The sequence below is a fragment of the Cherax quadricarinatus genome, chromosome 83, assembly GCF_038502225.1.
Source record: "Cherax quadricarinatus isolate ZL_2023a chromosome 83, ASM3850222v1, whole genome shotgun sequence".
NCBI classification, from domain to species: domain Eukaryota; kingdom Metazoa; phylum Arthropoda; class Malacostraca; order Decapoda; family Parastacidae; genus Cherax; species Cherax quadricarinatus.
In genome coordinates, this window is record NC_091374.1 from 12,433,699 (window position 1) to 12,460,529 (window position 26,831).

A 26,831-nucleotide genomic window follows, 5' to 3' on the forward strand; every position below is an offset into this window, starting at 1 on the left:
TAATATTTGTAGTTTATTTCCATATTGAAGAATTTTTGACATAGATTTAGCTTATAGGATATAATTAATTACTGTTATGGTATTTAAAACATTTATTTTTTTGATTTGAAGAAATTTCAATTAGAAACTAGTGTTTTCATTATAAATTTTGTTGTATTCGTGTTATGCAGCAGAGATGTTGTTGGTGAAATTGTTTGTGGTGTGTGGTGTTGGTGTGTGTGGTGGTGGGTTAGTGTGTGTGGTGGTGTGTTAGTGTGTGTGGTGGTGGGTTAGTGTGTGTGGTGATGGTGTGTGTGGTGGTGGTGTGTGTGGTGGTAGTGGTGTGTGGTGGTGGTGGTGTTGGTGTGTGTGGTGGTGGTGATGGTGTGTGTGGTGGTAGTGGTGTGTGGTGGTGGTGGTGTTGGTGTGTGTGGTGGTGGTGGTGTTGGTGTGTGTGGTGGTAGTGGTGTTGGTGTGTGTGGTGGTAGTGGTGGTGTTGGTGTGTGTGGTGGTGGTGTGTGTGGTGGTAGTGGTGTGTGGTGGTGTTGGTGTGTGTGGTGGTAGAGGTGTGTGTGGTGTTGGTGTGTGTGGTGTTGGTGTGTGTGGTGGTGGTGTGTGTGGTGGTGGTGGTGTGTGTGGTGGTAGTGGTGTGTGGTGGTGTTGGTGTGTGTGGTGGTGTTGGTGTGTGTGGTGGTAGAGGTGTGTGTGGTGTTGGTGTGTGTGGTGGTAGAGGTGTGTGTGGTGTTGGTGTGTGTGGTGTTGGTGTGTGTGGTGGTAGAGGTGTGTGTGTGGTGGTGTGTGTGGTGGTAGAGGTGTGTGTGGTGTTGGTGTGTGTGGTGGTAGAGGTGTGTGTGTGGTGGTAGAGGTGTGTGTGGTGTTGGTGTGTGTGGTGGTAGAGGTGTGTGTGTGGTGGTAGAGGTGTGTGTGGTGTTGGTGTGTGTGGTGGTAGAGGTGTGTGTGTGGTGGTAGAGGTGTGTGTGGTGTTGGTGTGTGTGGTGGTAGAGGTGTGTGTGTGGTGGTAGAGGTGTGTGTGTGGTGGTAGAGGTGTGTGTGGTGTTGGTGTGTGTGGTGGTAGAGGTGTGTGTGTGGTGGTAGAGGTGTGTGTGGTGTTGGTGTGTGTGGTGGTAGAGGTGTGTGTGTGGTGGTAGAGGTGTGTGTGGTGTTGGTGTGTGTGGTGGTAGAGGTGTGTGTGTGGTGGTAGAGGTGTGTGTGGTGGTAGAGGTGTGTGTGTGGTGGTAGAGGTGTGTGTGTGGTGGTAGAGGTGTGTGTGTGGTGGTAGAGGTGTGTGTGTGGTGGTAGAGGTGTGTGTGGTGTTGGTGTGTGTGGTGGTAGAGGTGTGTGTGGTGTTGGTGTGTGTGGTGGTAGAGGTGTGTGTGTGGTGGTAGAGGTGTGTGTGGTGTTGGTGTGTGTGGTGGTAGAGGTGTGTGTGTGGTGGTAGAGGTGTGTGTGGTGTTGGTGTGTGTGGTGGTAGAGGTGTGTGTGGTAGTGGTGTGTGTGGTGGTAGAGGTGTGTGTGTGGTGGTAGAGGTGTGTGTGGTAGTGGTGTGTGTGGTGGTAGAGGTGTGTGTGGTGGAGGTGTGTAATGGTGACAGTGACTGTATGGGTGTGTTTAAATGTTTAAATTTCATAGTAGTGGTTGTCATTTAGGTGGTGATTCTAGTTGGGGTGGCAATGGTACTGGTGGTGTTGATTTTGGTAATGATGTCTTTGGTGCTACTAGTGGTGATACTATGTGTGGTGATGATACAATCTGTGGTGGTGTAGGTGGTAAGTGTAGTGAAGGTGGTGTGTGTGTGTGTGTGTGTGTGTGTGTGTGTGTGTAAACAAATGTAACAAAATAGGTATTTTTTATTGTGTATTCTTATTGTTGCAGTAGCAAGAATAAATAATACACATGCACAGTAATTGGCTATCTTTATCAGAAAACATTTCGCCAACCGCGACCTTTTCTGCAAGGTAGAGAGGGACTGATTAGCTCAATTTCTTCTGTCTTCGTATATTATATCCGAAGTGGATTGAAAAAACCACTTGTTTGCCGAAAAGTCTTCGGGTAAAGGTACCCAGATGCTGCACACGCATCGAATGCCTCATCTGGTCGGTTCTAAACAGCATGGGGGACAACAACAGCGGTAACAGGAGGGTCGTTATGAGGGAAGGGGCATCACCCGCTGTTGGGGGGCATCAACCCCTGCTGGGGGCCATCACACCCTGCTGGTTTACTGACGGCGCCGCCGCAGGCCGTCAAGAGAACAACAGTACATAGAAATGTCAGTGATGCCAGTGTCGTCCACCACTAGGTTGGGATCCTCAAGTCTGGTCTTGGGAGATAAACACAAAGTTGTTAGAGGATCTCTCTCTCTCTCTCTCTATCTCTCTCTCTCTCTCTCTCTCTCTCTCTCTAATATATATATATATATATATATATATATATATATATATATATATATATATATATATATATATATATATATATATATAAGCAACAGAAATGACAGTAATGATTATTATTATACAAATAATTTTGAAACATGCCCTCACTACAAATGATATTGAAATGGCACTCTGCATTCTAATGACTTGTGTCCTACCCGAAAGATCAATATGGAACCTTTTAATGACCGGTGTTGGTCATTGAGGGAGTGTTGGAGGCTCGCTCCTCCGTCCACGAGGGTCAATAGCTGTGACTCGACCCCTGCAACATATAGGTGAGTATGGCAGAAGGGCCAGTCGTGCTTACCTCCAGGCCACAGATGGCTGATCCATTAGGGCAGCGAGCCCAGGTACTCCAGTCACCATCTGGAATCTGCAAGCATGTCAGATCTGTTTGTGTGTGTTTGATAGGTGGAGGGAGAGGGTTCTTTTATCGGGTTTGATTCTGAGAGAAGGATAGGGTACGTTGGAGGGTGTATTTTAGTGCGAATATTGGAGGTAGTGTATTATTATTATTATTATTATTATTATTATTATTATTATTATTATTATTATTTAGTAGCAGTAGTAATAACAGCAATAGTAATCGTAATAGAAATAATAGTAACAGTAAAAGTGGTAGAATTAATTGTGGAAGTTGCAGTAGTAATAGCGTTTGTAGCAGTAGTATCAGCAGTATTGGTAATAGCAGCCTTGATAGAGCACACACAACCACGGTAACACACCGTCGTGTTACTTACCCTGGCGTGACTGTCAACCCCTATAATCACGGTGTCACCGTAGTCACACTCCATCATAACATCCTGAACGGCCACGTCGTCCAGAGCCACGCCTCTCGGGGCCAGCACCTTGGCTCTCATCCCCGTCAGGAAGCCATTTTCACACACCCTCATGCCTGTAGGTGCAGAAGGCAGCTGTCTGAGCATCCCCTGGAGGCTGGCAACGCGGCTGCACACATGCGGTTTAAAATCCACGTACAGACCTCCAAGAAATTCTATTTAAAATTAACTCACACTTCAAGTCATTCGACCATATCAGACGTCCCTTTACGACTCTTGTTAAAACCTACACATGTAAAACGTATAAAAGATTAGTCTGAAGTGATAATTTGTTAGGTTTAAAGACTATATCAACTGTAAAAGGATCATTAAGAGGGATTCGAACCCCTAGTCACAGTGTTATTATTTACTTAAAACCACTCGTTCGTGGATGCATTAATAAAGAATATTTTGCTCTCTAAAATAGGGATTTGGGAATTCTCTGTCTCATCTGGACGCAGGAGCGAGTATAATTACCCCCATCAGGTCGCAGAAGTGATTGTAATAGCCCTCACTATGACACAGAAGCATTCAGAATGCATGAGAGAGTAGGGAACGAGATCAATGACAAGTGTTAATAATAAAATCTCTCTGTATGTTTGGAGGTATCTTTGTGCTCCCGGAGAGCCAGCTGCTCACCGTAGTGTTTCTGACACACTGTGTACATTATGAGAGAGTACAGAGGAAAGACAGATAGCTGAGGAAGTCCCAACCCGAAGCTATCTGCTGAGAAAAAACTATCTATGCCACATTTGGTTATGTTTATTCTGAAAGCGTTTCTCCATCCAGCGGCTTCAGTCCACTGTTTCTCTGCACTGGACTGAAGAAGTCACTGGCTGGTGAAACACTTCCAGAATAAAGAACATAAGGAACACTGCAACAGGCCTACTGACCCATGCGGAGCAGGTCCATGTCCCCCCCCTGGATTAGACTAATGACCCCCCCCCCGGATAAGCCCAATGACCCACCCAGTCTGATCATCTCCACTCAAGGATGGAGCACTGCACCAGACCCAGCAGCACAAGCTAGTCAGGTCCAACTCACACCCACCCACACCCACTCATGTATTTATCTAACCTATTTTTAAAACTACACAAATATTACACAAGTGTCTCATTCATCAACTTTTCGATTTTCTAAACCACTTATTGGAAGAACTGTCTACTTCAATCTACATTAATAAGCATCGTGTATTATCTATTAATACGAGTCAAGACTTGAAACGTAAGATATACACAGTGAAACAGCAGTACACAATCTACATAAACGACATAGATGAGGGCATAAAGAGCGACATCGGCAAGTTTGCCGATGACACCAAAATAGGCCGTCGAATTCATTCTGACGAGGACATTAGAGCACTCCAGGAAGATTTGAATAGACTGATGCAGTGGTCGGAGAAGTGGCAGATGCAGTTTAATATAGACAAATGCAAAGTTCTAAATGTTGGACAGGACAATAGCCATGCCACATATAAACTAAATAATGTAGATCTTAATATTACGGATTGCGAAAAAGATTTAGGAGTTCTGGTTAGCAGTAATCTGAAACCAAGACAACAGTGCATAAGTGTTCGCAATAAAGCTAATAAAATCCTTGGCTTCATATCAAGAAGCATAAATAATAGGAGTCCTCAGGTTGTTCTTCAACTCTATACATCCTTGGTTAGGCCTCATTTAGATTATGCTGCACAGTTTTGGTCACCGTATTACAGAATGGATATAAATTCTCTGGAAAATGTACAAAGGAGGATGACAAAGTTGATCCCATGTATCAGAAACCTTCCCTATGAGGATAGACTGAGGGCCCTGAATCTGCACTCTCTAGAAAGACGTAGAATTAGGGGGGATATGATTGAGGTGTATAAATGGAAGACAGGAATAAATAAAGGGGATGTAAATAGTGTGCTGAAAATATCTAGCCTAGACAGGACTCGCAGCAATGGTTTTAAGTTGGAAAAATTCAGATTCAGGAAGGATATAGGAAAGTACTGGTTTGGTAATAGAGTTGTGGATGAGTGGAACAAACTCCCGAGTACAGTTATAGAGGCCAGAACGTTGTGTAGCTTTAAAAATAGGTTGGATAAATACATGAGTGGATGTGGGTGGGTGTGAGTTGGGCCTGATAGCTTGTGCTACCAGGTCGGTTGCCGTGTTCCTCCCTTAAGTCAATGTGACCTGACCTGACTAGGTTGGGTGCATTGGCTTAAGCCGGTAGGAGACTTGGACCTGAACATTAAAATGGTATAAAATACCGACAGATTGTTAGGTAAGACACATATGCAACAGTTAGGTATCTTTATTTTGAAACGTTTCGCCTACACAGTAGGCTTCTTCAGTCGAGTACAGAAAAGTTGATAGAAGCAGAAGATACTTGAAGACGATGTAATCAGTCCATCACCCTTAAAGTTTTGAGGTGGTCAGTCCCTCAGTCTGGAGAAGAGCATTGTTCCGTTGTCTGAAACAATATGTTTCAGACTGATTACATCGTCTTCAAGTATCTTCTGCTTCTATCAACTTTTCTGTACTCGACTGAAGAAGCCTACTGTGTAGGCGAAACGTTTCAAAATAAAGATACCTAACTGTTGCATATGTGTCTTACCTAACAATCTGTCGGTATTTTATACCATTTTAATGTTCATTCTTATCTTCTGCTTCTATCAACTTTTCTGTACTCGACTGAAGAAGCCTACTGTGTAGGCGAAACGTTTCAAAATAAAGATACCTAACTGTTGCATATGTGTCTTACCTAACAGACTTGGACCTGCCTCGCATGGGCCAGTAGGCCTTCTGCAGTGTTCCTTCGTTCTTATGTTCTTATGTTAACAATAAAGTGACGGAGCAGAAGACGTCACACAGACGTCAGAATGTAAACATGACTGCGCTGATTCACGTTAATAAATCGAAAGTTACAATGCGAAGCCAAGTTAATAATTGCATAAGTGAATTTTATTGACCAGATTAATCCCATTATATTATTACCACTACGCCAACATCCATCACCAACATACATTTTTTTTTTATTTTCCTATGTGTGTAGGTTATGATGAGAGATGGTAATTTCCAAGAAATAATTTCCAGCTCTGGTGGAGTTATTACTTGGGACATAACCTCTGAAGCTACCGCAGTTACGGAATCGATGGAATACTTGACGATACCCGTAGAATACTTGATATATGCATCGTCTTAAAAGTCTCCCGGATCAGTACCTTATATATACAACCCGTCCTGTGTGATAAGCATGATAAAGCATTGTTTTTTTTCCCAGCACTTAGCTATCAGGTATGGTAGAAGGACACTGTAGATATTCTCTAACCCATGAGGTAGATACATTGTTGTGATCTTTGAAGGCGAGATCCTCTGACATTATCACTCCCAGGTCCTTCAAATTTCTTTTTCGTTTTTCGCAGTTTTGTCCAGAATGATATACACACTTGCCACTTTATTAGGTACACCTTCTAGTACTTTGTAGGTCTCTCCTTTACTCCTCCCTCCCCCCCCCCCAGGATACCCTAAATTCTTCGTGGTATGGACTCAAGATGGTGCTGGAAACGTTCTTTAGAGATTCTGGCCTTTTTTGACATGATAGCATCACGCAGTTACTGGAGATTTGTCGGCTGCAAATTCATGCTGCAAATCTCCTGTTCCACCATACATACCAAAGATTTACGCCTAATTCTAACCCTACCGTCCACAAGTGGCAGCAGAAATCGCGATTCGTTAAACCTGGCAACCTTTTTTTTAAGTCTTCAACTGTCCAGTTTTGGAGTTTGTGCCCATTGTAGTTTCAGTTTCCTGTTCTCAGCTAACAGGAGTGGAACCTGGCTTGGTTTTCTGCTACTCTAGCCTATCCACTGCAAGGTTTGGCCTATTGTGCGTTCGGAGATGCTCTTACGCATGCTACTGTTGTAATGTGTGGTCATTGGAATTACTGATCATCACCTTCCTGTCAACGTGAGTCAATCTGGCAATTTTCCTCTGACTTCTATCAGCAACAAGACTTTTCACCAACTTCTGCTCACTTGATGTTTAGTGTTTTTCACACTATTCTCTGTGAACACTAGAGACTTGTGCGTGAAAATCCCAGGAGATCAACAACTTCTGAGATACTTAAATCACCCCCGTCTGGCACCAGCAATCATTCCACGGTCAAAATCACTTAGATCACATTACTTCCCCATTCTGATGTTCAGTCTGAACAACTGAACCACTAAACTATGTATACTTTTAGGCACTGAAGTGCTGCCACGTGATTGCCTGATTAGATATTTACGATATTAACGAGCATGTGTAGAGATGTACCTAATACAGTGGCCACTGAGTGCATAAAAATCACTACTTACCTTGCCACTCTCCCTTCTCGCCTTCAGAGGACAGGATATACCCGGTGGGGTGAAGCTCAAGAGTTGAACAATATAACTTGACAGCATTAACAGCAGTCTCGTCTGTATTCAGGATGCTGTATGGCTCAAACTTTGAAAGAAACCAAGAGAAATTTTGTAATAAGTTATATATATACTCTCCGAACTGGCTATTTTTTTCTATTCGGCAAGGAGGTTTCTGCCGAATAAGCAGAGCGAAAATCAGTCTGAACATAACGAAAAAAATATATACGTATCATTGATTGTAAGTAATATTAAATAAATAAATTTAAACTGACCTATTGTGTTTATATATATATATATATATATATATATATATATATATATATATATATATATATATATATATAATTATAATAAAATCTGTGATATATCTATTCCATTATACTCAAGAAAAACCCACATGGAGACACTCAGAAAATAAATTTGTCTGCATTCAGAAACTGAATTGCCTGGTTCCCATTATCCTATTATAGAGAATTATAGTTCTATAAGTCTCTGTAAAAGTTATGAACCGTCCACAATAAACTGGCTGCCATTGGAAATTTTCTCCCGAGCCACAAACTGCTGAAGACCTAATATCCTTTGTTGGCTCTGCACGATTCTATGTGTGTTTCATCACTTGCCGTTCCCTTGACATGGTTGCTCAAGAATGATGCCTTAAATTTGTTCTCCAGTCAAGGATGAGCTTTTCAAATGCCTCAGTTAAGGTTCATCTCCTGTTCTCACAGTCCCCAATTTAAAGACACCTCTTTTATTTTTACCTGATAACAGATGTTAGTGGTAGTGGCATAGGTGGCATCCTTGTGCAAAAACGACTAATGACAAGTACAATCCTGTTGCGTGTGGCGGTCGTCGAGGCTAGACTAAAACTGTACTAAATTATTCTGTAACTGAACAGTGAACATTAGGTTGCTTAGTGTCTAAAGCATTTTTACGGCTATAATACCATTATCTAGTCCATGTCTTGACCGATCGTCCACCGCTAATCTCTGTTTTGCAGATTTAACAACCAACTGGACGCTTGGCGAGGCGGACTTCGACCATCCAGGAGTTCAATCCCACCGCTGCCACCAAATCTGTCGCGGGTTCACCGGATGGACCGAGATTGAAAAAGATAATCTTCAGTCGTTCTGTAGTTTTATTGTACAAGTGGAGTACACAAAGGGAGAAAGCATCCACGGGTGTTCCAATTTTAAAACGTGTATAGAAATATACCTGTTTGGATAAATCTTATTAGAACCAGTTGGCCGAGAGGTTAACGCCTGTGAGTTTTAGAACTCACCCACCATGGGTTCAAAACCCCACCCGCTCCGTGATTTCTCTACAATCGTGTTATGACGATTTTGTAAGCCATGGCTTCATCTGATCCTCTGACGCCCTGACACAGTGTCAGGGCGTCACAGACTTGTTATCACATTCACATCTTGACGGTCGCTCAGGATACACAGACCATAACAAGTGGGCGCCAACACTGTCGGTTCTTACATCGTGTATAATAATGTACAATAATCATTATATACATTAGTAATGTATAATCACCTTATACAATAATGATCACACGCTACATGTACTACAGTTATATACAATAATAAATGATCAATAATAACGAACAATAATGTGTATTATAATGAACAATAATTACAGTAACAATGTGCAATATTGACAATTTACTGGAAAAAAAAATTATTTTAATTTTTTATAAATCGAAAAAATATTTTCGTTAAAAAATCGTGTATATATTAATATAAACACGTAAGGACTGGCCATTATTTCATGCAGCAGTGAACCCGTGGAGGCTCGATCCTCCGTCTGCTAATCACGGCCCGGCCTCTGGTTAACGAGGCTGTTGGTGACGATCAAAGTATAGGAACATCAATTTCAAAATCTTCTAATGGGGCTGTTTGAATACTCAGGACAAAAAATTTGAAACAGGAGGCTAATTAGGTTGCAGGTCATGTGCATGTCAGGGTTCTTCGTGCCTAGGTGCAGCACCTAGGTGCTGTACATAGGTGCTGTATATAGGTGCAGTATATAGGTGCAGTAGAGTTTATGGGTCATGTGGACGGTACGTGAGGCTGACAGGGTGTAGCTGTCTACAAGGTCAGGGAGATGACAGGGCGTAGCTGTCTACAAGGTCAGGGAGATGACACGGAGTACCTGTCTAAAAGGTCAGGGAAATGACAGGGCGTAGCTGTCTACAAGGTCAGGGAAATAACAGGAGGTAGCTGTCTACAAGGTCAGGGAGATGACACGGGGTAGCTGTCTACAAGGTCAGGAAGATGACACGGGGTAGCTGTCTACAAGGTCAGGGAGATGACACGGTGTAGCTGTCTACAAGGTCAGGGAGATGACACGGGGTAGCTGTCTACAAGGTCAGGGAGATGACACAGGGTAGCTGTCTACAAGGTCAGGGAGATGACACGGGGTAGCTGTCTACAAGGTTAGGGAGCTGCAGATGTGTTTCCTGAGTTATTGTCCCACGCTGGGTCGATAAGGCGCCTATGAGGCAGTGTGAAGGGTAAGGCTGTGTGGGTAGTGGTGGAGGGTTGTGGGTGTCGGGTGTGTGGGAGTGGCGTGATATTAGTGGGGGTGACACAGGTGGGGATAGTTTTGGGTTATGGCCCTTATGAGGGTGGAGGTAGGTTGGGGAGGGTTGCTGTGGTGGTAGTGGAGTTAAGTAGGGAGACAGAAGGGTGGGTGGTTATGGTCGTATTGGAAAGGGTGATGAAAGGTGATGATGGTAGAAGTAGAGAGGGTGATCATGGTCGTGATGGTGGTGGTGGTAGCGTGTTTGTGGTGGTATGGAAGAGGTTATCAGTCTCTCAGCCACGAGTTGATATATTCAATCCATCAATCTTGAAAAAAATACACCATATACGATACTTTTCTCAAGATTGATGGACTGAACACATCGACTCAAGGCTGATTGACTAATTACCTCAAACTCCTCCTCTCCTCCCACCATTCGTCTCTGTTCCGGACTGAGGAAATCACTTGTAGGCGAAACGCTTCCACAATAAACATTACCTTAAGCTGCAACACAAGTGTCTAATTCCTCATCTTGTCGATTTTCTGAACCATTTGCACCAGTTTGTCACCAGAAATATGTATAAAATAAAGAATTTGCAGTGACCTTATACCCCGCTGTCAGAAATATTTACTCTTGTGTAAGTGAAGGAATAGCGACTAGAAGGGAAGGAATAGCGACTAGAAGGGAAGGAATAGCGACTAGAAGTGAAGGAATAGCGACTAGAAGTGAAGGAATAGCAACTAGAAGTGAAGGAATAGCGACTAGAAGTGAAGGAATAGCGACTAGAAGGGAAGGAATAGCGACTAGAAGGGAAGGAATAGCGACTAGAAGTGAAGGAATAGCGACTAGAAGGGAAGGAATAGCGACTAGAAGGGAAGGAATAGCGACTAGAAGTGAAGGAATAGCGACTAGAAGTGAAGGAATAGCGACTAGAAGTGAAGGAATAGCGACTAGAAGTGAAGGAATAGCGACTAGAAGTGAAGGAATAGCGACTAGAAGTGAAGGAATAGCGACTAGAAGTGAAGGAATAGCGACTAGAAGTGAAGGAATAGCGACTAGAAGTGAAGGAATAGCGACTAGAAGTGAAGGAATAGCGACTAGAAGTGAAGGAATAGCGACTAGAAGTGAAGGAATAGCGACTAGAAGTGAAGGAATAGCGACTAGAAGTGAAGGAATAGCGACTAGAAGTGAAGGAATAGCGACTAGATAGTGAAGGAATAGCGACTAGAAGTGAAGAAATAGCGACTAGAAGTGAAGGAATAGCAACTAGAAGTGAAGGAATAGCGACTAGAAGTGAAGGAATAGCGACTAGAAGTGAAGGAATAGCGACTAGAAGTGAAGGAATAGCGACTAGAAGTAAAGGAATAGCGACTAGAAGTGAAGAAATAGCGACTAGAAGTGAAGGAATAGCGACTAGAAGTGAAGGAATAGCGACTAGAAGTGAAGGAATAGCGACTAGAAGTGAAGGAATAGCGACTAGAAGTGAAGGAATAGCGACTAGAAGTGAAGGAATAGCGACTAGAAGTGAAGGAATAGCGACTAGAAGTGAAGAAATAGCGACTAGAAGTGAAGGAATAGCGACTAGAAGTGAAGCAATAGCGACTAGAAGTGAAGGAATAGCGACTAGAAGTGAAGGAATAGCGACTAGAAGTGAAGAAATAGCGACTAGAAGTGAAGGAATAGCGACTAGAAGTGAAGGAATAGCGACTAGAAGTGAAGGAATAGCGACTAGAAGTGAAGGAATAGCGACTAGAAGTGAAGGAATAGCGACTAGAAGTGAAGGAATAGCGACTAGAAGTGAAGGAATAGCGACTAGAAGTAAAGGAATAGCGACTAGAAGTGAAGGAATAGCGACTAGAAGTGAAGAAATAGCGACTAGAAGTGAAGGAATAGCGACTAGAAGTGAAGGAATAGCGACTAGAAGTGAAGGAATAGCGACTAGAAGTGAAGGAATAGCGACTAGAAGTGAAGGAATAGCGACTAGAAGTGAAGGAATAGCGACTAGAAGTAAAGGAATAGCGACTAGAAGTGAAGGAATAGCGACTAGAAGTAAAGGAATAGCGACTAGAAGTGAAGGAATAGCGACTAGAAGTAAAGGAATAGCGACTAGAAGTGAAGGAATAGCGACTAGAAGTGAAGGAATAGCGACTAGAAGTAAAGGAATAGCGACTAGAAGTGAAGGAATAGCGACTAGAAGTGAAGGAATAGCGACTAGAAGTAAAGGAATAGCGACTAGAAGTGAAGGAATAGCGACTAGAAGTGAAGGAATAGCGACTAGAAGTAAAGGAATAGCGACTTGAAGTGAAGGAATAGCGACTAGAAGTAAAGGAATAGCGACTAGAAGTGAAGGAATAGCGACTAGAAGTGAAGGAATAGCGACTAGAAGTGAAGGAATAGCGACTAGAAGTAAAGAAATAGCGACTAGAAGTAAAGGAATAGCGACTAGAAGTGAAGGAATAGCGACTAGAAGTGAAGGAAAAGCGACTAGAAGTGAAGGAATAGCGACTAGAAGTGAAGGAATAGCGACTAGAAGTGAAGGAATAGCGACTAGAAGTGAAGGAATAGCGACTAGAAGTGAAGGAATAGCGACTAGAAGTAAAGAAATAGCGACTAGAAGTAAAGGAATAGCGACTAGAAGTGAAGGAATAGCGACTAGAAGTGAAGGAATAGCGACTAGAAGTAAAGGAATAGCGACTAGAAGTGAAGGAATAGCGACTAGAAGTGAAGAAATAGCGACTAGAAGTGAAGAAATAGCGACTAGAAGTGAAGGAATAGCGACTAGAAGTGAAGGAATAGCGACTAGAAGTGAAGAAATAGCGACTAGAAGTGAAGGAATAGCGACTAGAAGTGAAGAAATAGCGACTAGAAGTGAAGGAATAGCGACTAGAAGTGAAGGAATAGCGACTAGAAGTGAAGGAATAGCGACTAGAAGTGAAGGAATAGCGACTAGAAGTGAAGAAATAGCGACTAGAAGTGAAGGAATAGCGACTAGAAGTGAAGAAATAGCGACTAGAAGTGAAGGAATAGCGACTAGAAGTGAAGGAATAGCGACTAGAAGTGAAGAAATAGCGACTAGAAGTGAAGGAATAGCGACTAGAAGTAAAGGAATAGCGACTAGAAGTGAAGGAATAGCGACTAGAAGTGAAGGAATAGCGACTAGAAGTGAAGGAATAGCGACTAGAAGTGAAGGAATAGCGACTAGAAGTGAAGGAATAGCGACTAGAAGTAAAGGAATAGCGACTAGAAGTGAAGGAATAGCGACTAGAAGTGAAGAAATAGCGACTAGAAGTGAAGGAATAGCGACTAGAAGTGAAGGAATAGCGACTAGAAGTGAAGGAATAGCGACTAGAAGTGAAGGAATAGCGACTAGAAGTAAAGGAATAGCGACTAGAAGTGAAGGAATAGCGACTAGAAGTGAAGGAATAGCGACTAGAAGTAAAGGAATAGCGACTAGAAGTGAAGGAATAGCGACTAGAAGTAAAGGAATAGCGACTAGAAGTGAAGGAATAGCGACTAGAAGTAAAGGAATAGCGACTAGAAGTGAAGGAATAGCGACTAGAAGTGAAGGAATAGCGACTAGAAGTAAAGGAATAGCGACTAGAAGTGAAGGAATAGCGACTAGAAGTGAAGGAATAGCGACTAGAAGTAAAGGAATAGCGACTAGAAGTGAAGGAATAGCGACTAGAAGTGAAGGAATAGCGACTAGAAGTAAAGGAATAGCGACTTGAAGTGAAGGAATAGCGACTAGAAGTAAAGGAATAGCGACTAGAAGTGAAGGAATAGCGACTAGAAGTGAAGGAATAGCGACTAGAAGTGAAGGAATAGCGACTAGAAGTAAAGAAATAGCGACTAGAAGTAAAGGAATAGCGACTAGAAGTGAAGGAATAGCGACTAGAAGTGAAGGAAAAGCGACTAGAAGTGAAGGAATAGCGACTAGAAGTGAAGGAATAGCGACTAGAAGTGAAGGAATAGCGACTAGAAGTGAAGGAATAGCGACTAGAAGTGAAGGAATAGCGACTAGAAGTGAAGGAATAGCGACTAGAAGTAAAGAAATAGCGACTAGAAGTAAAGGAATAGCGACTAGAAGTGAAGGAATAGCGACTAGAAGTGAAGGAATAGCGACTAGAAGTAAAGGAATAGCGACTAGAAGTGAAGGAATAGCGACTAGAAGTGAAGGAATAGCGACTAGAAGTGAAGGAATAGCGACTAGAAGTGAAGGAATAGCGACTAGAAGTGAAGGAATAGCGACTAGAAGTGAAGGAATAGCGACTAGAAGTAAAGAAATAGCGACTAGAAGTAAAGGAATAGCGACTAGAAGTAAAGGAATAGCGACTAGAAGTGAAGGAATAGCGACTAGAAGTGAAGGAATAGCGACTAGAAGTGAAGGAATAGCGACTAGAAGTGAAGGAATAGCGACTAGAAGTGAAGGAATAGCGACTAGAAGTGAAGGAATAGCGACTAGAAGTAAAGAAATAGCGACTAGAAGTAAAGGAATAGCGACTAGAAGTGAAGGAATAGCGACTAGAAGTGAAGGAATAGCGACTAGAAGTGAAGAAATAGCGACTAGAAGTGAAGGAATAGCGACTAGAAGTGAAGGAATAGCGACTAGAAGTGAAGAAATAGCGACTAGAAGTGAAGGAATAGCGACTAGAAGTGAAGGAATAGCGACTAGAAGTGAAGGAATAGCGACTAGAAGTGAAGGAATAGCGACTAGAAGTGAAGGAATAGCGACTAGAAGTGAAGGAATAGCGACTAGAAGTGAAGGAATAGCGACTAGAAGTGAAGGAATAGCGACTAGAAGTAAAGAAATAGCGACTAGAAGTAAAGGAATAGCGACTAGAAGTGAAGGAATAGCGACTAGAAGTGAAGGAATAGCGACTAGAAGTGAAGAAATAGCGACTAGAAGTGAAGGAATAGCGACTAGAAGTGAAGAAATAGCGACTAGAAGTGAAGGAATAGCGACTAGAAGTGAAGGAATAGCGACTAGAAGTGAAGAAATAGCGACTAGAAGTGAAGGAATAGCGACTAGAAGTGAAGGAATAGTGACTAGAAGTAAAGGAATAGCGACTAGAAGTAAAGGAATAGCGACTAGAAGTGAAGGAATAGCGACTAGAAGTGAAGGAATAGCGACTAGAAGTGAAGAAATAGCGACTAGAAGTAAAGGAATAGCGACTAGAAGTGAAGAAATAGCGACTAGAAGTAAAGGAATAGCGACTAGAAGTGAAGGAATAGCGACTAGAAGTGAAGAAATAGCGACTAGAAGTAAAGGAATAGCGACTAGAAGTGAAGGAATAGCGACTAGAAGTGAAGAAATAGCGACTAGAAGTGAAGGAATAGCGACTAGAAGTGAAGGAATAGCGACTAGAAGTGAAGGAATAGCGACTAGAAGTGAAGGAATAGCGACTAGAAGTGAAGGAATAGCGACTAGAAGTGAAGGAATAGCGACTAGAAGTGAAGAAATAGCGACTAGAAGTGAAGGAATAGCGACTAGAAGTGAAGGAATAGCGACTAGAAGTGAAGAAATAGCGACTAGAAGTGAAGGAATAGCGACTAGAAGTGAAGGAATAGCGACTAGAAGTGAAGAAATAGCGACTAGAAGTGAAGGAATAGCGACTAGAAGTGAAGGAATAGCGACTAGAAGTAAAGGAATAGCGACTAGAAGTGAAGGAATAGCGACTAGAAGTGAAGGAATAGCGACTAGAAGTGAAGGAATAGCGACTAGAAGTGAAGGAATAGCGACTAGAAGTGAAGGAATAGCGACTAGAAGTAAAGGAATAGCGACTAGAAGTAAAGGAATAGCGACTAGAAGTAAAGGAATAGCGACTAGAAGTAAAGGAATAGCGACTAGAAGTAAAGGAATAGCGACTAGAAGTAAAGGAATAGCGACTAGAAGTAAAGGAATAGCGACTAGAAGTAAAGGAATAGCGACTAGAAGTGAAGAAATAGCAACTAGAAGTGAAGGAATAGCGACTAGAAGTGAAGGAATAGCGACTAGAAGTGAAGGAATAGCGACTAGAAGTGAAGGAATAGCGACTAGAAGTGAAGGAATAGCGACTAGAAGTGAAGGAATAGCGACTAGAAGTGAAGGAATAGCGACTAGAAGTGAAGGAATAGCGACTAGAAGTGAAGGAATAGCGACTAGAAGTGAAGAAATAGCGACTAGAAGTGAAGGAATAGCGACTAGAAGTAAAGAAATAGCGACTAGAAGTAAAGGAATAGCGACTAGAAGTGAAGAAATAGCGACTAGAAGTGAAGGAATAGCGACTAGAAGTGAAGGAATAGCGACTAGAAGTGAAGGAATAGCGACTAGAAGTGAAGGAATAGCGACTAGAAGTGAAGGAATAGCGACTAGAAGTGAAGGAATAGCGACTAGAAGTGAAGGAATAGCGACTAGAAGTAAAGGAATAGCGACTAGAAGTAAAGGAATAGCGACTAGAAGTGAAGAAATAGCGACTAGAAGTGAAGGAATAGCGACTAGAAGTGAAGGAATAGCAACTAGAAGTGAAGGAATAGCGACTAGAAGTAAAGGAATAGCGACTAGAAGTGAAGGAATAGCGACTAGAAGTAAAGGAATAGCGACTAGAAGTGAAGGAATAGCGACTAGAAGTGAAGGAATAGCGACTAGAAGTAAAGGAATAGCGACTAGAAGTGAAGGAATAGCGACTAGAAGTGAAGAAATAGCGACTAGAAGTGAAGGAATAGCAACTAGAAGTGAAGGAATAGCGACTAGAAGTAAAGGAATAGCGACTAGAAGTGAAGGAATAGCGACTAGAAGTAAAGGAATAGCGACTAGAAGTGAAGGAATAGCGACTAGAAGTGAAGAAATAGCGACTAGAAGTGAAGAAATAGCGACTAGAAGTGAAGGAATAGCAACTAGAAGTGAAGGAATAGCGACTAAAAGTAAAGGAATAGCGACTAGAAGTGAAGGAATAGCGACTAGAAGTAAAGGAATAGCGACTAGAAGTGAAGGAATAGCGACTAGAAGTGAAGAAATAGCGACTAGAAGTGAAGAAATAGCGACTAGAAGTGAAGGAATAGCGACTAGAAGTGAAGGAATAGCGACTAGAAGTGAAGGAATAGCGACTAGAAGTGAAGGAATAGCGACTAGAAGTGAAGGAATAGCGACTAGAAGTGAAGGAATAGCGACTAGAAGTGAAGGAATAGCGACTAGAAGTGAAGGAATAGCGACTAGAAGTGAAGAAATAGCGACTAGAAGTGAAGGAATAGCGACTAGAAGTGAAGAATAGCGACTAGAAGTGAAGGAATAGCGACTAGAAGTGAAGGAATAGCGACTAGAAGTGAAGGAATAGCGACTAGAAGTGAAGAAATAGCGACTAGAAGTGAAGGAATAGCGACTAGAAGTGAAGAAATAGCGACTAGAAGTGAAGAAATAGCGACTAGAAGTGAAGAAATAGCGACTAGAAGTGAAGGAATAGCGACTAGAAGTGAAGAAATAGCGACTAGAAGTGAAGAAATAGCGACTAGAAGTGAAGAAATAGCGACTAGAAGTGAAGAAATAGCGACTAGAAGTGAAGAAATAGCGACTAGAAGTGAAGAAATAGCGACTAGAAGTGAAGAAATAGCGACTAGAAGTGAAGAAATAGCGACTAGAAGTGAAGGAATAGCGACTAGAAGTGAAGAAATAGCGACTAGAAGTGAAGGAATAGCGACTAGAAGTGAAGAAATAGCGACTAGAAGTGAAGAAATAGCGACTAGAAGTGAAGAAATAGCGACTAGAAGTGAAGAAATAGCGACTAGAAGTGAAGGAATAGCGACTAGAAGTGAAGAAATAGCGACTAGAAGTGAAGGAATAGCGACTAGAAGTGAAGGAATAGCGACTAGAAGTGAAGAAATAGCGACTAGAAGTGAAGAATAGCGACTAGAAGTGAAGGAATAGCGACTAGAAGTAAAGAAATAGCGACTAGAAGTGAAGGAATAGCGACTAGAAGTGAAGGAATAGCGACTAGAAGTGAAGGAATAGCGACTAGAAGTGAAGGAATAGCGACTAGAAGTGAAGGAATAGCGACTAGAAGTGAAGAAATAGCGACTAGAAGTGAAGGAATAGCGACTAGAAGTGAAGGAATAGCGACTAGAAGTGAAGGAATAGCGACTAGAAGTGAAGGAATAGCGACTAGAAGTGAAGGAATAGCGACTAGAAGTGAAGGAATAGCGACTAGAAGTGAAGGAATAGCGACTAGAAGTGAAGGAATAGCGACTAGAAGTGAAGGAATAGCGACTAGAAGTGAAGGAATAGCGACTAGAAGTGAAGGAATAGCGACTAGAAGTGAAGGAATAGCGACTAGAAGTGAAGGAATAGCGACTAGAAGTGAAGAAATAGCGACTAGAAGTGAAGGAATAGCGACTAGAAGTGAAGGAATAGCGACTAGAAGTGAAGGAATAGCGACTAGAAGTGAAGAAATAGCGACTAGAAGTGAAGGAATAGCGACTAGAAGTGAAGGAATAGCGACTAGAAGTGAAGGAATAGCGACTAGAAGTAAAGGAATAGCGACTAGAAGTGAAGGAATAGCGACTAGAAGTGAAGGAATAGCGACTAGAAGTAAAGGAATAGCGACTAGAAGTGAAGGAATAGCGACTAGAAGTAAAGGAATAGCGACTAGAAGTGAAGAAATAGCGACTAGAAGTGAAGGAATAGCGACTAGAAGTAAAGGAATAGCGACTAGAAGTGAAGGAATAGCGACTAGAAGTAAAGGAATAGCGACTAGAAGTGAAGGAATAGCGACTAGAAGTGAAGGAATAGCGACTAGAAGTGAAGGAATAGCGACTAGAAGTGAAGGAATAGCGACTAGAAGTGAAGAAATAGCGACTAGAAGTGAAGGAATAGCGACTAGAAGTAAAGGAATAGCGACTAGAAGTGAAGGAATAGCGACTAGAAGTGAAGGAATAGCGACTAGAAGTGAAGGAATAGCGACTAGAAGTGAAGGAATAGCGACTAGAAGTGAAGGAATAGCGACTAGAAGTGAAGGAATAGCGACTAGAAGTAAAGGAATAGCGACTAGAAGTGAAGGAATAGCGACTAGAAGTGAAGGAATAGCGACTAGAAGTAAAGGAATAGCGACTAGAAGTGAAGGAATAGCGACTAGAAGTAAAGGAATAGCGACTAGAAGTGAAGGAATAGCGACTAGAAGTAAAGGAATAGCGACTAGAAGTAAAGGAATAGCGACTAGAAGTGAAGGAATAGCGACTAGAAGTGAAGGAATAGCGACTAGAAGTAAAGGAATAGCGACTAGAAGTGAAGGAATAGCGACTAGAAGTGAAGGAATAGCGACTAGAAGTAAAGGAATAGCGACTAGAAGTGAAGGAATAGCGACTAGAAGTGAAGGAATAGCGACTAGAAGTGAAAGGAATAGCGACTAGAAGTGAAGGAATAGCGACTAGAAGTAAAGGAATAGCGACTAGAAGTGAAGGAATAGCGACTAGAAGTAAAGGAATAGCGACTAGAAGTGAAGGAATAGCGACTAGAAGTGGAGGAATAGCGACTAGAAGTAAAGGAATAGCGACTAGAAGTGAAGGAATAGCGACTAGAAGTGAAGGAATAGCGACTAGAAGTGAAGGAATAGCGACTAGAAGTGAAGGAATAGCGACTAGAAGTGAAGGAATAGCGACTAGAAGTGAAGGAATAGCGACTAGAAGTGAAGGAATAGCGACTAGAAGTAAAGAAATAGCGACTAGAAGTCAAGGAATAGCGACTAGAAGTGAAGGAATAGCGACTAGAAGTAGATAGTGAAGGAATAGCGACTAGAAGTGAAGGAATAGCGACTAGAAGTGAAGGAATAGCGACTAGAAGTGAAGGAATAGCGACTAGAAGTGAAGGAATAGCGACTAGAAGTGAAGGAATAGCGACTAGAAGTGAAGGAATAGCGACTAGAAGTGAAGGAATAGCGACTAGAAGTAAAGAATAGCGACTAGAAGTGAAGGAATAGCGACTAGAAGTGAAGGAATAGCGACTAGAAGTGAAGGAATAGCGACTAGAAGTGAAGGAATAGCGACTAGAAGTGAAGGAATAGCGACTAGAAGTGAAGGAATAGCGACTAGAAGTGAAGGAATAGCGACTAGAAGTGAAGGAATAGCGACTAGAAGTGAAGGAATAGCGACTAGAAGTGAAGGAATAGCGACTAGAAGTGAAGGAATAGCGACTAGAAGTGAAGGAATAGCGACTAGAAGTGAAGGAATAGCGACTAGAAGTGAAGGAATAGCGACTAGAAGTGAAGGAATAGCGACTAGAAGTGAAGGAATAGCGACTAGAAGTGAAGGAATAGCGACTAGAAGTGAAGAAATAGCGACTAGAAGTGAAGGAATAGCGACTAGAAGTGAAGGAATAGCGACTAGAAGTGAAGAAATAGCGACTAGAAGTAAAGGAATAGCGACTAGAAGTGAAGGAATAGCGACTAGAAGTGAAGGAATAGCGACTAGAAGTGAAGAAATAGCGACTAGAAGTAAAGGAATAGCGACTAGAAGTGAAGGAATAGCGACTAGAAGTGAAGAAATAGCGACTAGAAGTGAAGGAATAGCGACTAGAAGTGAAGGAATAGCGACTAGAAGTGAAGAAATAGCGACTAGAAGTAAAGGAATAGCGACTAGAAGTGAAGAAATAGCGACTAGAAGTGAAGGAATAGCGACTAGAAGTGAAGGAATAGCGACTAGAAGTGAAGAAATAGCGACTAGAAGTAAAGGAATAGCGACTAGAAGTGAAGGAATAGCGACTAGAAGTGAAGGAATAGCGACTAGAAGTGAAGGAATAGCGACTAGAAGTGAAGGAATAGCGACTAGAAGTGAAGGAATAGCGACTAGAAGTGAAGAAATAGCGACTAGAAGTGAAGGAATAGCGACTAGAAGTGAAGAAATAGCGACTAGAAGTGAAGGAATAGCGACTAGAAGTGAAGAAATAGCGACTAGAAGTGAAGGAATAGCGACTAGAAGTGAAGGAATAGCGACTAGAAGTGAAGAAATAGCGACTAGAAGTGAAGGAATAGCGACTAGAAGTAAAGGAATAGCGACTAGAAGTGAAGAAATAGCGACTAGAAGTGAAGGAATAGCGACTAGAAGTGAAGGAATAGCGACTAGAAGTGAAGGAATAGCGACTAGAAGTGAAGAAATAGCGACTAGAAGTGAAGGAATAGCGACTAGAAGTAAAGGAATAGCGACTAGAAGTGAAGAAATAGCGACTAGAAGTGAAGGAATAGCGACTAGACTAGAAGTGAAGGAATAGCGACTAGAAGTGAAGGAATAGCGACTAGAAGTGAAGGAATAGCGACTAGAAGTGAAGGAATAGCGACTAGAAGTGAAGGAATAGCGACTAGAAGTAAAGGAATAGCGACTAGAAGTGAAGGAATAGCGACTAGAAGTGAAGGAATAGCGACTAGAAGTAAAGGAATAGCGACTAGAAGTGAAGGAATAGCGACTAGAAGTAGAAGGAATTTCGACTAGTAGTGAAGGAATAGCGACTAGAAGTGAAGGAATAGCGACTAGAAGTGAAGGAATAGCAACTAGAAGTGAAGGAATAGCGACTAGAAGTGAAGGAATAGCGACTAGAAGTGAAGGAATAGCGACTGAAGGAATAGCGACTAGAAGTAAAGGAATAGCGACTAGAAGTGAAGGAATAGCGACTAGAAGTGAAGGAATAGCGACTAGAAGTTAAGGAATAGCGACTAGAAGTGAAGGAATAGCGACTAGAAGTGAAGGAATAGCGACTAGAAGTGAAGGAATTGCGACTAGAAGTGAAGGAATAGCGACTAGAAGTAAAGGAATAGCGACTAGAAGTAAAGGAATAGCGACTAGAAGTGAAGGAATAGCGACTAGAAGTGAAGGAATAGCGACTAGAAGTGAAGGAATAGCGACTAGAAGTAAAGGAATAGCGACTAGAAGTAAAGGAATAGCGACTAGAAGTAAAGGAATAGCGACTAGAAGTAAAGGAATAGCGACTAGAAGTAAAGGAATAGCGACTAGAAGTGAAGGAATAGCGACTAGAAGTGAAGGAATAGCGACTAGAAGTGAAGGAATAGCGACTAGAAGTGAAGGAATAGCGACTAGAAGTGAAGGAATAGCGACTAGAAGTGAAGGAATAGCGACTAGAAGTGAAGGAATAGCGACTAGAAGTGAAGGAATAGCGACTAGAAGTGAAGGAATAGCGACTAGAAGTGAAGGAATAGCGACTAGAAGTGAAGGAATAGCGACTAGAAGTGAAGGAATAGCGACTAGAAGTGAAGGAATAGCGACTAGAAGTGAAGGAATAGCGACTAGAAGTGAAGGAATAGCGACTAGAAGTGAAGGAATAGCGACTAGAAGTGAAAGAATACCGACTAGAAGGGAAGGAATAGCGACTAGAAGTGAAGGACTGTACCGTGTTTTCCGGTATATAAGGCGCGCTTTTTCCCCCCCAAGAAAAATCTTGGAAAATCCCCCTGCGCCTTTTATGCTCAAGGTCAGGGTCGACTTTGGGTTACTGTCAAGTGGTGTTTTATGAGTGGACACGCAGTTTATTACAGAAATAAAGTTGTAATACGAGTAATTACCGTGCGCCTTATATGCCGGAAAATACGGTAATAGCTCCACCGTCTCTATAGTAGTTTACTCACTCGCAGAGTGAGTGGCTCTCTGCTCTAAACTCGCCTCATTTAATAAAAAATGCCTTCTCAAATAATTCGTGTTGATGTGATAATCGCAAAATTTAAACTAGCACGTAAACGCAACCAGATTGTCGCCTATTTCTTGTGAGTGTGTGTGTGTGTGTGTGTGTGTGTGTGTGTGTGTGTGTGTGTGTGTGTGTGTGTGTGTGTTGAATTTGGAAACCCCTTCACAGTGAGAACCGTGTTTTCGGGCATATAAGGCGCGCGTTTTTACCCACAAAGATCTTTGAAAAATCAGCCTGCGCCTAATATGCTCAAGGTCAGGGTCAAGGGTAGACTTTGGGTTACACTTTAGCAGTTGCTTATTAACGTTACGTTACAACTGCTTGGAAACACTGTCTTACATAGTGCGCCTTATATGCCGGAAAACATGGTACTCAGAGAACTGGTGCGTCCTGGTGCGTCCTGGTGCATCCTGGTGCGTGACAGAACACTAATTTACTCTGTAAGGGTCATTTAGGGTAAGGAGTGGTGGAGGCTCGATCCTCCGTCCCCTGATCGTGTATTCGTGCGAGACTGGCCTGCTGGAGAGAGAGGTGGTATAATACAAGGTTCCTGCAATGCTTGATGTTTGTGTTGCTCGTTGTGTCCTGTGGTGGTGCAGGATACTCCACTAATTTGCAGGACTTCGAAGAAGTCTTGAAAAGATCTCCGGAGAAAATTGAAGATGAATTTTGAAAGTTGTGAGAGATGGTTAATGGAATGTGTCCTGGGATGTGTCCTGCAATGTGTCCTGTGATGTGTCCTGCAATGTGTCCTAGGATGTGTCCTGCAATATACCCTGGGATGTATCCTGCAGTATACCCTGGGATGTGTCCTGCAATGTACCCTTGAATGTGTCCTGGGGTGCTTCCTGGGATGTGTCCTGTGTACCCTGGAATGTATCTTGGGATGAAGATAATCACTCAGGTCTTTAGAGGAAGGTTGACTCAGGTGACAGGTAGAATACAGAGAGGTAGTGAAGATGCAGTACTAAGAAAAGTACTGGTGGCACAAGGGAAGTACTGCTGGCACAGGGGAAGTACTGCTGGCACAGGGGAAGTACTGCTGGCACAGGGGAAATACTGCTGGCACAGGGGAAGTACTGCTGGCACAGGGGAAATACTGCTGGCACAGGGGAAGTACTGCTGGCACAGGGGAAGTACTGCTGGCACAGGGGAAGTACTGCTGGCACACGGAAAGTACTGGTGGCACACGGAAAGCACTGTTAACACTGGGAAAAGTGTCCACTTCTCAAGGTAACTTCAACGTCTCGCGGAGCTGAACACCATTTTCCAAAGGTTTGTTAATAGGATTTCAAGCTTATCGGCTACACGAGGGTCATTAAGGCTGCAAGACACCACTCAAGAATACTTTAATCCCCCATGGTAGGGATTCCGGTACACTCCTACCATGTGTACAGTGGGAGACACTTCACGGTGCGTGTCTTATGACATTCTTGGTATAATGAAGACTTTGTTTACGCCTCGTTCTTTTGTTAAGTATTGGATGACCAGTTATATCCAGTACGTGAGATATTGTGTAAATCTTGCACCTTGACTTCACCCTCGCCTTGACTTCACCCTCACCTTGACTTCACCCTCGCCTTGACTTCACCCTCACCTTGACTTCACCCTCGACTTCACACCCACCTTGACTTCACACCCACCTTGACTTCACACCCACCTTGACTTCACACCCACCTTGACTTCACACCCACCTTGACTTCACACCCACCTTGACTTCACACCCACCTTGACTTCACACCCACCTTGACTTCACACTCACCTTCACACTCACCTTGACTTCACACTCACCTTGACTTCACACTCACCTTGACTTCACACTCACCTTGACTTCACACTCACCTTGACTTCACACTCACCTTGACTTCACACCCACCTTGACTTCACACTCACCTTCACACTCACCTTGACTTCACACTCACCTTGACTTCACACTCACCTTGACTTCACACTCACCTTGACTTCACACTCACCTTGACTTCACACTCGCCTTGACTTCACACTCGCCTTGACTTCACACTCGCCTTGACTTCACACTCGCCTTGACTTCACACTCGCCTTGACTTCACACTCGCCTTGACTTCACACTCACCTTGACTTCACACTCATCTTGACTTCACACCCATCTTGACTTCACACCCACCTTGACTTCACACTCACCTTCACACTCACCTTGACTTCACACTCACCTTGACTTCACACTCGCCTTGACTTCACACTCGCCTTGACTTCACACTCACCTTGACTTCACACTCACCTTGACTTCACACTCGCCTTGACTTCACACTCACCTTGACTTCACCCTCGCCTTGACTTCACCCTCGCCTTGACATCACACTCACCTTGACTTCACACTCGCCTTGACTTCACACTCGCCTTGACTTCACACTCACCTTGACTTCACACTCATCTTGACTTCACACCCATCTTGACTTCACACCCACCTTGACTTCACACTCACCTTCACACTCACCTTGACTTCACACTCACCTTGACTTCACACTCACCTTGACTTCACACTCGCCTTGACTTCACACTCGCCTTGACTTCACACTCACCTTGACTTCACACTCACCTTGACTTCACACTCGCCTTGACTTCACACTCACCTTGACTTCACCCTCGCCTTGACTTCACCCTCGCCTTGACATCACACTCACCTTGACTTCACACTCACCTTGACTTCACACTCACCTTGACTTCAAATTCCATGGCGAAGCTCCCATCTTCACAGTACTCGGCCGGGCCCCAGTTCCCCCAGTCGAGACCATTGCTCAGAACCAGAGCTTTGGTCACAACTCTGTCCAGATTCTTCGGTTCGGCCGCTGACCAAAAAACAGAGACCAAATACTGTCTGTTAGAGAGACCCGACCTTTAAGGTTCTTGATTCAAGGAACTGGAGCTACCCAAGTCGTAATGAATGTTAATAAATGAAAGACTGAACAAGGATTCGAACCGTGGTCCTGGGATGTCTGTACCGCACAGCTACGAGACATACAACAGGAAGATTTTAAAGACTGTATTTTTGTAATTTGTCTGGTCAGAATATAACTCATGCTTGGTTAGAATGTGCTTAATGCCTGGTCAAAATGTTCCTAATACCTGGTCAGAATGTACGTCGTGCCTGGTCAGAACGTCACTCAAGCCTGGTCAGAACGTCACTCCAGCCTGGTCAGAACGTCACTCAAGCCTGGTCAGAACGTCACTCAAGCCTGGTCAGAACGTCACTCCAGCCTGGTCAGAACGTCACTCCAGCCTGGTCAGAACGTCACTCCAGCCTGGTCAGAACGTCACTCAAGCCTGGTCAGAACGTCACTCAAGCCTGGTCAGAACGTCACTCCAGCCTGGTCAGAACGTCACTCCAGCCTGGTCAGAACGTCACTCCAGCCTGGTCAGAACGTCACTCCAGCCTGGTCAGAACGTCACTCCAGCCTGGTCAGAACGTCACTCCAGCCTGGTCAGAACGTCACTCCAGCCTGGTCAGAACGTCACTCCAGCCTGGTCAGAACGTCACTCCAGCCTGGTCAGAACGTCACTCCAGCCTGGTCAGAACGTCACTCAAGCCTGGTCAGAACGTCACTCAAGCCTAGTCAGAACGTCACTCAAGCCTAGTCAGAACGTCACTCAAGCCTGGTCAGAACGTCACACAAACCTGGTCATAAAACCAAAAATACATGCAAACGCTACCAGTTATTTCCAAGTGGCTATATATACATATATATACATATTTACAGACTTGTATAGCTGACCAAACTTACCCTAGACAAACATAAATGATGGAAAATAGCAATTATAACTTTACAGGAAGCGTTGAGAAACTGATGTTTGATACCTCGCAAGAGAATGAAAGTTAAATGAGGATAGTTTGGATAGGTTAAGCTAACCTGTGGCTACCAGGAGGCAGCAGGTTAGGAGAGTTCCCAAGGTGATCATCTTGATGCTGAGGCACAGTGGATAGTGGCTGGGTGTCTCTGGGGTGTTGAGGTTTTGTGTGTACGGGGTGAGGTGTGGTTGTGGGTGTATGGGAGGGGGTTGGGTCCCA

At 43.1% G+C, this 26,831-nt stretch overlaps 2 protein-coding genes across 2 annotated transcripts; both read right to left on the reverse strand.

The window, feature by feature from the left end:
- Positions 1-269: 269 nt before the first annotated feature.
- LOC138855160 (LIM domain-containing protein A-like) lies at positions 270-1,630 on the reverse strand. Its single transcript, XM_070102850.1, has 2 exons — positions 1,506-1,630; positions 270-1,452 (listed from the first exon to the last, which is right to left on the reverse strand). Exons 1-2 carry the CDS (start codon positions 1,619-1,621, stop codon positions 270-272), a joined length of 1,299 nt encoding a protein of 432 aa, XP_069958951.1. The 5' UTR covers positions 1,622-1,630.
- A 247-nt stretch (positions 1,631-1,877) lies between these two features.
- LOC128702084 (vitelline membrane outer layer protein 1 homolog) lies at positions 1,878-26,831 on the reverse strand. The gene is made up of 6 exons (XM_053796090.2): positions 26,674-26,831; positions 25,484-25,614; positions 7,569-7,698; positions 3,149-3,303; positions 2,716-2,781; positions 1,878-2,296 (listed from the first exon to the last, which is right to left on the reverse strand). Exons 1-6 carry the CDS (start codon positions 26,720-26,722, stop codon positions 2,195-2,197), a joined length of 633 nt encoding a protein of 210 aa, XP_053652065.2. The 5' UTR covers positions 26,723-26,831; the 3' UTR covers positions 1,878-2,194.

What these genes read in the sequence shown, in the direction of transcription:
- LOC138855160 (XM_070102850.1), bottom strand. Translation starts at nt 1,621, where the DNA reads ATGACAACCACTACTATGAAATTTAAACATTTAAACACACCCATACAG. An exon ending in CACACCACTACCACACACAC is followed by an intron (nt 1,453 to 1,505) that starts CTCTACCACCAC and finishes TACCACACACAC; the next exon opens with CTCTACCACCACACACACCA.
- LOC128702084 (XM_053796090.2), bottom strand. Translation starts at nt 26,722, where the DNA reads ATGATCACCTTGGGAACTCTCCTAACCTGCTGCCTCCTGGTAGCCACA. An exon ending in CTGCCTCCTGGTAGCCACAG is followed by an intron (nt 25,615 to 26,673) that starts GTTAGCTTAACC and finishes TTTTTTGGTCAG; the next exon opens with CGGCCGAACCGAAGAATCTG. An exon ending in CGAGAAGGGAGAGTGGCAAG is followed by an intron (nt 3,304 to 7,568) that starts GTAAGTAGTGAT and finishes CTGCACCTACAG; the next exon opens with GCATGAGGGTGTGTGAAAAT.